This window comes from Alligator sinensis, unplaced genomic scaffold, assembly GCF_000455745.1.
Source record: "Alligator sinensis unplaced genomic scaffold, ASM45574v1 scaffold1112_1, whole genome shotgun sequence".
In the NCBI taxonomy this organism is placed as follows: domain Eukaryota; kingdom Metazoa; phylum Chordata; order Crocodylia; family Alligatoridae; genus Alligator; species Alligator sinensis.
Genome location: NW_005842327.1, coordinates 550,007 through 561,095, shown reverse-complemented (window position 1 = coordinate 561,095; position 11,089 = coordinate 550,007). Strand labels below are relative to the sequence as shown.

General features: G+C 42.6%; 1 protein-coding gene across 2 annotated transcripts in view; it reads right to left on the bottom strand.

Moving 5' to 3' along the window:
- Positions 1 to 11,089, bottom strand: part of RAPGEF5 (Rap guanine nucleotide exchange factor 5) — a 265,239-nt gene that overhangs the window by 51,183 nt on the left and 202,967 nt on the right. For both annotated transcript variants that reach the window (XM_025210018.1, XM_006028585.3), the window contains 4 exons: positions 8,671 to 8,815; positions 5,352 to 5,449; positions 3,589 to 3,619; positions 2,625 to 2,703 (listed from right to left, as the gene is read on the bottom strand). In XM_025210018.1, coding sequence (XP_025065803.1) covers positions 2,625 to 2,703; positions 3,589 to 3,619; positions 5,352 to 5,449; positions 8,671 to 8,815 — 353 coding nt within the window. The remainder of the gene's footprint in view (positions 1 to 2,624; positions 2,704 to 3,588; positions 3,620 to 5,351; positions 5,450 to 8,670; positions 8,816 to 11,089) is intronic.

Sequence of the window (11,089 nt, the reverse complement as noted above, 5' to 3'; positions counted from 1 at the left end):
AACAAAAACCTTTTGCTGTGCAAGAGGCTCTCATGTGGCGGGAAAATTCCATCGTGCCGAGGCACCAAAATCACTGGGTTGTGACAGAAACAAAGACTAAACTTTAGTGTTTATTACTGAACATTGAGTAAAATAAGAGATTTGGCCACTCAGAACTCTCAATAACAGACCCTAAAATGATGCCCATCTATTGGTTCAGTCTTTGTTTCTTCTACAAAAATAATGAGCTTTCACAGAATTTCAGCTTTCTAGTTTGTCACAGAGCTAATCTTACCTAGTCACGTGGTAGAATGTAAGAAAGTAAATTTAGCAGCAGACGTGTATAATCAGTATCTCAAAACTGACAGCATCTGTCAATGAGATCACCACCAGAGGGGTCTTATTTTGTACTCACTTCATTAAACATTTCATTTACCTACAATTTAGTCTTTTTTTTCCTGCAGACAGGCTGCAACAGAAAAAAAGGGAAACAATTCATTCTCTCCTTCAGAAATGATTTCTTCATGTTTAGGCTACAGTGGCTTACTAGTGTCATCTAATACTGTATGTATTAATAAAAGGGTTTTAAAGTCAAAAGGTTTGTGGGACAGGGACAGAGCTATGCCTGTATGCATTGTTTAATAGAGAAACATCCCTATTGGTATTTGTTTTCAAGTGAAGGAAAAAGAGATGGAGGAGGAGAAGAAACCTTAGGCTTAAAAAAAATCCCGTGTCAGTTGATTTAAGAATTCATGCTAGCCTGTGTGTGTTGACAGACAGTAAATAAGGTGTTCAGCCTGTGGGCAGCATCTCCTCTCAGAATGTATGAAAGTCATGAAAAGGTACACATGTCAGACTGCATGTCAGACTACCAACTATGAAAGAATAAAAGGAACTGACAGAAAAACTTGGTTTCTGTTTCTTTCTGAGGAGTAAGATATGACCTGCCTACAATGTTCACTAGGAAAACCACTGGTTTTCCTTTTGGCAGAAATGACCTCCTTTCTTCCAGGCTTCTCAGCCATTTAGGGAGGGGAAAAAATAGCAAATGCACTATTAAAAAAACCTCACAAAAACAAAGGGAAAAAACTGGCATACATGTCCCTTGTTTTAAATGGAATTGGAGCGGCCTGGAGGTCAGTTGCTCAAGCACTGTCAGTTTTACAGCCTGCTGGAACTCCCTTTCCCCAACTTGTTATAAATAGCAGATCTGTGATCATTATTGCCATGAACCACAAATTCCTGACATTCAGAGGTGTAGAATAACACTTAGAACCAGAAGAAGAGAGATGTGAACCAATTTGGCTTTAAGCCACTTTGGCATCTCCCCCAACACCCCCACCCACCACCAAAATCCTGGACTCTCCCAGGGCTGAGACCTACAGCATGTTATAGGCTGCACTAGAGGTCTACCAGTTGCAGCAGCAGCCTCTTTGGGCTGCCCTAGTGCTCAAAGAACTACCTAAAATCTCCATATCACTATATTTTGTCTACCGCTTGACACCCATTCTGTCCCTGACATACTTAGTGCACTAAGGCCCTGAGGAGGTGCACTTATGGCTCTCTGACTCAGTTCCTATCTTGATGGAGAGAAGACAGAAGTGGAGCTCTCAGAGTGGCTTGGCACCACTCTAGGATTTTTATGTCATAAAGGGGCCAGAACAGGAGTGAGGATTGCATTCAGTCTTTTTAACGATTTGAAACACCAATAAACCTATATGACAAACCAAAAGACTGAAGGTGGATAACACAGGGTAACCTTTGAGTGCATGACAGAAAAATACTCCCCTTAATATTTAAAAGATAGTTATGATGGTCATTACTTGCCCATGATCTGACAGGCACCTGGCTGGAATCACATGATCCCAGGTTTGGATTTCTTGCCAGCCACGGGCAGAGGGTCAGACTAGATGCCTCACTGAGGTCACATCCGACCCTAGAATCTATGAACTAGCAGTATATACTAGGAGTGATTTATTTAAGTGAGAGGGTCCCAAGTAGACTGTCTCTCAGGTTGCTCTCTGTTTAAGTGCATGACTCTAGTGTCTCTGCCTATGCTCCAGTTAACACAAGTCCTCTCTCCCCCCTCCTTCCCTTAAAACTGCCAATGCATTATAGGATTGTGGCTGTTTCACTTTATTACTGCATTACCAGCAATGAAAGTGAATTGCATTTCATAATGGATGACATTAAAATGAAGTGGCATATTGCATTCCATCTGCAGTGTTGGAAAAGAGAAGGTTATAACAGTGGCTACTGGAAATCAGTAGATTTTGACTCATCTCACGTGACAAGGGCATTAACCTTTTGCAAGCTGCCTGTATGTCAGGTAACTGAGGCCAGGAAATAAGATCCACTCTTCTGCCACTGAGAGCCACACACTGGAAGAACTGATGCTAAAATAAAATAAAAGAGCCCCTGAGACTTCATTTTACTGACGAAGCCCTACATAAATCATGAGAAAGAAACACATTCTTGCAGCATCAGATCTTTCTTTCCTTGTGGCTCTAGGTTCTTGTTCAAAAGCTGTGAGTTTGTAATTGAAAATATACCTTAAGGGCAGGCTTTTTGTAGAAATACGCTTGTACCGATGTTTAGAGGCGTTGTACTGAGCTTTTCCTCCACTACCCTTAAATCATACTTACTTTCCTCTGTTTCATTCACAGTTCCTCTGTGCTGGAGCCAGTTCTCTTTGAGACTGAATTGGTGGAAAAAGGCTTTATTCTATGAGGGGTTGGGAAAAAAAAAAAGAACAATGAATGTATGTGCTCCCGCCCTTCAAAAAGCAATAACTATGTGTAGTATGCCTTATGTAAATCTGGCCAAAACACTTTTGTAGGAAATCCACCCATCCATTCTTGGATAAGTGAACTGGGAGTTGCCTTGTTTAATAACAACAGAGATGGGGAATTCTGAGGAAGTGAGACACGTCTAGGCTCAGCAATGTGCACATTTCAGGGGACTCTGTAATCATGTTCATAGTTCATCTCTTACAAACTGTCCTAAATAACTAGTCAATTGGCCTACTTAGCAATTTCACTACAATCTCATTTTCTGCCTTCTACACTTCCACAGTAACATTTTTAAGTGTATTACACACTTCGGCTTCCATCTGGTGAATTTCATGAGCAAAGCAATTTGTTTCCATGTAACTCTTATGTTGACATCCCCTTTTATATCTCTTCCCTCTAGTTAAATAGGCACAAATGCATGTTTCTTTCTTTCTGTGTCCCTGTCACGCCACAAGCCCTTTTACTTTGATTGACTACCTGACATCAGCAGTCAATGTCTTTGCTCACATTTGTTTGCCAAGATCTACTTGAATTCAAACTTATCCAGCCAGGCAGGGGCATGCTGCTGGCTCTTATTGAATTCTGACTTCTCCAAATGATAATGTTGCAGCCACCTTTGGTTAACCCACATGGCTGAAACCAGAGCTGCACTGGCAGGAAAAAAAAAAGTCTTTTAGCAACATTGTGGGTCTAGACTCAATGATGGATCCTGTCATGTTTTTAGTTGCTAGTCATTTTTAATTAAGGAGAAGAGCTAAGTGAGGGGAGTGGAGGTTCTAAGCTACTACGCTAATAAGATATATGGGCTCTGCATTACCTTTCTATGAGGCGAATATTCATCTACAGTGCTGAAACAAAAAGGGAGAATTCAAATTAGTTTCTTTCCAAAGATGACAAAAAGCAATTACAACCATCAGAGAATTTATAGCATCACATAGTCACTACTGAGTGCAAAATTCCTTCAGTGGGAGCCAGATACCTAAAAATAGTAAGCATTTCATAGGAACATCCCTAACCTGCTGCACTAAAAGCCTTGGGCCCAGATCTTCAGTTGGTAAAAAAATAAGCTAATGGTATCATGCTGATTTACATCAGGTGATATCCTGGCTCTTTTTAATGACAAAAAGTATCATCTGTCCAAATATGTACATGCAGAGTTCTTGATAATTTGGTTTGCAGGAAATATTTACACTTTAATGTGCAAGCATAGGAAAAAGCAGGTCCCAGGGGTCAGCTCAGAAACACTAGGTGCCAAGAGTTCTGAGACTCATTTCCATTTCTGTCCCTGACGTTTTGGGCCAAGATGAGAACTGATATGTAAAATAGTGTAAGTTAATCTCCCTTAACCTCAGGCACTCATATTCATGACAGGCTTGTCTGCCCATGAACTTATTCAGGACCAGCCATTCTTGTATTATTCCATGTGGACACTATTCTTTGCTCATACTTCCCCTCAGATCAGGCTGACTAGAAGCAGGTTGCTCTTTTTCTGAAATAATGGTATCTGCAAGTGCAGATATTTAGGCTGTTCCTGAATAACTCTATGGGTAGAAAAGCCCATTAGGCAACCTCAGACCTACTGGGCATTTATACACATACCTTTTTGTCCCGTGACATGCTGGAGATCTGCCGCTTTGGAGCAGATTTGATTAATTAAGTCTACTCCACCCACAAGCTGATGCAAACCGTGCTGTGCTACATGCAGTTGTATAAGCAGCGAGATGCACGTCAGCACTCAGAAAATGGTGGCAATGCACTATTGAACTAAAACACCTATGTGCACCACCACCATTTTCTCAACACTCACGTGCATTTCACCACTTATACACTTGTATGTGGTGCAGCAACAGGCGCTTTTCAAAGTGCCCAGCATTGCAGCACTTACATGTGTAAAAATGCCCGCTGACACCAATTTACCAAGCATACCCAATTATAGGAATGTAACAAATCCTGGGAAGATTAGGATACTCCATATAGCCACTGACTGCACAGCTTTTGAATGGGAGCTATGTTGCAGGCCTCTTCTAATTACATGGAATTATGAAAGTTCCAAGGACTGGGTGATTGCAAAATAGAACTTTCTTAACTGACAAGAGTAACTAACTATTTGCTTTTACATTATTAAAACCATGCATATAGTCACATAATTTGAAGTGGAAATGAATGCCATGGTCTAGTTTGATGCTGTAGAGACTTGCTACCACTCCTAGCAATAAGCACTGGCCAGTCAAAGCCCCTCCCGCTGCACACAACACTATACATTTTATACCGTAGTATATACTGTCACTTAAAGTCATAGATTACTAGTTTACACCCAAATTTTTCCAGTTTGCTCAACTTTAGTCTGCAAGATATCTCACTGAAATCAATGGGAGCAATTGTGGGGAAAGAGACTACCCAACCAATGTGAGAAAAGATGAACTAACTGGCCTCATGTAAAAACAAAGATTATTACTGCAAACAAAAATGTCTACTTCCTTGTATTGGAGATGCTCTATTTAATCTTTTGTCTTTTCGCCAAGTGCTATAAAATTACAAAACAATACATAAAGAAGGACTAACCAAAAAAGCATTACTTACTGACGACGATGCGTTCCAAGTATCTTTTGAAATTCTTTCAGTTCCTTCTCAAGTATGGGATATTCATACACATCATCTAACACATTCCTGTATATTGTCTACAACATGAAACCAAGATTAACAAACATATAATGACTGAAACATTAATATTGTATACATTATAGGAAGAGCTTCCATCAAATCTAAAATTATCCTATAAAAATACAGCACGTTTCCATTTAAGTATCTGGAATATGCCATGTCCATACTGGTTTGGCTGATAAGGATATATTATTAAGCATGAAGATAAAATCACTCCATCCATCATCCCTCAAAACAATAACATTCCTATTAAAGTTAGGGATCTTATAATTTAGTTTACGCAAATGCAAAAAGCAAATTATACCAGCCCCAAACTCTCTCATACACAAATGACAGAATGATCATAGTCTTAAATTAATGAACAAATAAATCTTATATTCTTCCTTTTTCAACTTCCTTCATATCGTTATTCAAACTCCTTTGAGAACTTCAGCTAATTATACAAGACACTTGCCCTCAGATATAAAGGTAAACAGATTATATTGGCTTTGATGCCTGAAATCATTACAGCAAACAGTATCTCTTTGATCATCTATATAGGTCCAGAGGTTTAGATATAGCTCCCCCTTGCCAACAAATGGAAATCATATGCTGAAGACCTAGTTATCTGCCCACTTTTAGTCAGGCTTCCATTTATGTATCCACAAAATGTGCGACAAATAAATTTTGGATTTCAAATTTCAGGCACTGGTTTTTGTAGGTGCAATTCAAGTCAGATAAACATTATTATTGTCGTTGCTGTTGTTATTTTTGTTATTACTATTTTTATTATAGTAGTACCTAGAGGCCACAATTAGGAATTGGGGACCAAAGTGCATACCACATACAAAGACTGCACTAAAGGGCAGGTACTGTCCCAGACAGCTTATAATATATGAATAAATTTAGCAAAACCTCAGTATACATTTGATATGTTTTAATGGTGCTCAACCTATTCCGTCCTGCAAGCACTGGGCCAGTCTGTGGACCATTTTGTGCGGCAGAGGAGGTCCTCAGACTTGATCCAGCAAAGGGCTGGAGCATGGGGGAAGTTTCTGACTGTGATTAAGCACTCCAACCCAGCTTCACGTCAGATCCAGCTGCAGACCAACCCCATGCACTGGCACAATCCAACACACAGGGACACATCATTCCAGACTGAGGCTCCCCACAGGTCCGGGAACTTGGTGGTGAGTGAATGGTGGTAGTACTAAATGCTGGGACTCTGGGATTGGCTGCAGCAATCAACACTGTCACTGCTCCTTTGGTGATAAATGTCCAGCCCCTAGGGAGTAAGGCTGTGCGAAGCTTCAGGTGCAGATTCAATCTGGTGGAGATTCAGCCCAATTCAGTGGCCGAATCACCGAATCAAATTGGGAGACCAATAAAAAGGTCGAAACTGATTTGGAAAAGATTCAGAGATTTGGGCAGTCCCTGCTCGCAACTGCTGGGAGCTGGACCCAGACTCTGTGCTGGTAAGTAAGAGGCGGAGGAAGGAGGGGGATGGAGGGAGGGAGGGGGAAGGGACCATGGGAGGATCCCTACCAGGCCCCATCCCCTGCCTGCTCCACCAGGTCCCCTGAGTACCTTCCGACCCCTGCCCACTCTCCCAGCCCCAGCAATGGTTGCCCTGCCCAGCCCCAGCATCCCATCTCTTTAAAGAAACCAAAAAAACCCCACGCTTGCTGGCTGCTGCAGCAGCCGTCCAGGCTTCTGGGGGTTCGTGGCAGATCCCCCCACGCAGCGCGGGGCAGTGGGGATCACCCCACCCCTCTCCACCCCTCCCCCCCACCTGGCAGGAGCTGGTGAGCGTGGGGTTTTTTTTGTTTGTTTTTTTTAAAGAGCCAGGACACTGGGGTCAGACCGGGCAGCCATTGACCGGGCTGGGAGAATGGGTGGGGGGTGGGGCACTGTTTGATTCAGAGATTCAGCTGATTAGGTGGCGGCCGAATCAGTTCAGTACAGTGATATGAATCACCGAATTGAATCACTGTCCTCCGATTCGGCTGAATCCAAATCCGAAGCGAATACTAGCTGCTTTGCACAGGCCTAGTAGGGTGCCCCACAGGCAGAGTGAGACATCTCCACAGGCTGAGCACTACTGATATAACTGAACCCAACTTCTAATATGGTATTATACATATGATGCCCCCTGGGCAGGAGCCCCAGACTCCCTGCATTCATATGCAATGCACCAACCACAAGGTATTCAAACAGCGGAGAAGCCTGAAACTGGCTCTGAAAGTTCTTAAGATGACCAGATGTGAACCACACATGACAAAGAAGGTGCCCCAGTAAGGGTAAAGAGTCATTCATTAGGAAAAGAGAGGGATCTGAGGCACTTTTCCCTGAGAATTGCCTCCATCTACCAGAAGCTGGAAACAAACAGATCTGAGCAGTCTGATTTTAGTTGCAAGCAAGGTACCTTTGCATTTAGAATTAATTCAGAGAGGTCAGTAGTTCCTTGCTTGTAAGTAAGTGCAGTTTTATTTTCTAGAAAGGCATAACGCAGCCACTGGATTATTTATTTGTAGCTGACATATACTGCAGCAGTAGGGGCCAACCTTTCTGGCAGGCATGCTGTCAAATTAATCCTCTACTGTCCCCAGATGGCTCTCTTTCCCCTGCCTGATCTGCTGCTCTGCTTTCTGCTCCCTGCCCAAGCAACTGCTCTGCTTTCCGCTTTCTGCTCTGTGCTCCCTGCCTGATCGGATGCTCCGATTTCTATTCCCTGGCCTGTCTGCTACTGTGCTGTCTGTCCCTTCCCCAATCGTCTGCATGCCAGAGACTGCCCATGCCTCTTGTGGCACCTGTGTCACAGGTTGGCCACCCCTCGACTACAGAGTAGGTTTTCAGGTTTTGGCTGACGCAGAACTTGGAGAAAGGACAACAAAATGCTGTCACAGTCTTTGTTATTTGGGATACGGATTTCTGGAGGTTCTGGGCTAACAAAGATGATCGATATACTTAAGACGTTTCCTTACCCGTCCATTTTCTTCCTTCAGAGGACCAGTAGACTTATACAGAAACTTATACTAAATTTGGTGTTTGGATTTAGTGTTTATTTTCAGGGCATCACACAACAAATTTCTAAATCTCAACAAACTATCCCTAAAGCACTGACAAAGGACTGAAATGGAAATCATTGGACTGGTATAAAGAAAATTAATGGACAAGGTATTTTACGCTTTATATTTCTGTGTTTTTCTTGAAATTTGGGTTTTAAGACTCACAGCAAAGTTTATCAATATTACAGTACCTTTAAAAATTGTTTTAAATGTTCATCTTCATGCAACCAGTCTTTGTAGAGAGAAGTCCACTGAGACACCAAATGCAAGACTTTTCGTTTTCTACAGGGAACGTCTGAGTTTTCTTCTTTGCCTTGAATGTTCTTAGCACAATAGGTACAATAGGTTAAGGAACAAAAACCTGATGTGTCACTGAAACTTAGAAATTAAGAGACAGAAAAGACCTGTTAGGTCATCTTGTTCATTCCTCTGCAAGTGAAGGATTTATCACTATACCCTATCATCTTAAGTGCCTTATCTTGTTCAGGTTAGGAGCTCAAACAGGGTTTTCAGCTTTTAGGAATGAAATGTACAGTGATCAAAATGCCAGTTCAGCCTCTGTGCTACCAGAATATACTTTTTCCCTTTATGTCTCCTTTAAGGAGACAATTCTATAAAAGGAAAACCAATTTAAAAGGAATTGCACAATGGTGAGTCATGACTTTTCTATAGAATGTGGAATGAACCACTCTATTGCATGAAGATGCCAGTGTGAATTATTGTACGAAGCAGGGCAATGCGTCATTAAAAGCAAATAAGAAATTTCAAATGTAGGCAGGTTTTCTGCTCCCATATTAGGTGATTAGCAGAAAGAAGACATTGTTACAAAAACAATAGGTTCAATTGTCAACATTTTTCTCTACTTCCAAGGTAGAATATTTACTCAATTATAACATGAGCCCCCACACATCAACGTGGACAAAAAAGCTCCTAGTTTTACATTTGCATACAAGGAAACCTCATTAAATACACTGTCTATCATTAAACTGCTGCTAAAAACAGTATGTGCTTAGTAATGGAAACTAACTATGAAGCTGATTAAATGCAGCCAGCACCGAACATGAGTATAAAACACAGGGCCCCTATTGAGCAAACCTACTGAGAGGACCCTACCACAAGAATAGGCTAGCACAACCCATCTGAATAAGATATGTGGTAATTCCGATTGTGCTCAGCCCCCCACAATGCTGACTCCTTTTAAGTCAGGGTGAGCCACTGCACTAAACACATCTTGACTTCCTCTTCAATCCCACAGCTGAGCTATGCCTTTCTTTTCCATTTCCAATTATTCCACTTTCTTCACCAGCCTTGAATGTCTGGTAAACATTGCAGGAAGAAATCAAATATGGCAGGTGACCAGCTTGGCTTAGCAGAGAACTCTTTCCTGAGCTTAAACACAAAAAGGAAGTTTACAAGAAGCTTGGACAGATAATTTGGGAGGAGTATAAGACTATTTCTCAGGCATGCAGGGATGAAATCAGGAAGGCCAAAGTGCAACTGGAGTTGCAGCTAGCAAGGAACATGAAGAGTGACAAGAAGGGTTTTTACAAGTATGTTAGCAACAAGAGGAAGGTAAGGGAAAGTGTGGGTTCTTTAATGAATGGGGGAGGCAACCTAGGGACAGATAATGAGGAAATGGCTGAAGTACTCAATGCCTCTTTTACCTTGGTCTTCACAGGCAAGGTCAGCTCCCAGACTACTGCACCAGGCAGTGCAGTCTGGGGAGAAGGTGAGCTGCCAACAGTGGCGAAAGAACAGGTTAGGGACTATTTAGAAAACCTGGATGTGTACAAGTCCATGGGACCACATATGATGCATCCAAGGGTACTGAGAGAGCTGGCTGATATGATTGCAGAGCTACTGGCCAGTAGTATCTTTGAAAACTCATAGTGATTGGGGGGAGCTCCTGGACAATTGGAAAAGGGCAAATATAGTACCCACCTTTAAGAAAGGGAAGAAGGATCCAGGGAACAACAGACCAATCAGCCTCACCTCAGTCTCTGTAAAAATCATGGAGCAGGTCATCAAGAAATCCATTTCTAAGCACTTGGAGACACTCAGCATGGATTCACCAAGGGCAACTCATGCCTGACCAACCTGATTGCCTTTTATAATGAGACAACTCGGGCGATGTGCCGGAGGACTGGAAAAGGGCCAATGTGGTTCCCATCTTCAAAAAAGGGAGGAAGGAGGGCCCAGGAAACTATAGGCCCGTGAGTCTTACCTCGGTCCTGGGGAAGCTTTTTGAAAAAATTATCCTGGCACATGTCTAGGAAGGACCAGCAGCGGAGGTTATGCTCAGGGGCAACCAGCATGGGTTCATTAGGGGCAGGTCTTGTCAAACCAACCTGGTGGCCTTCTATGACCAGGTCACCAAGTCCTTGGATGCAGGTGTCACAGTGGATATAGTCTTTCTGGACTTCAGGAAGGCCTTCAACACGGTCTCTCACCCCATTCTCAGTAAGAAACTAGGAGACAGTGGTGTTGATACCTACACGGTCAGATCGGTCACTAACTGGCTGGAGGGCTGCACCCAGAGGGTGGTGGTGGACGGGTCTTATTCAACCTGGAGGGATGTGGGCAGTGGGGTCCCCCAGGGCTCGGTCCTCA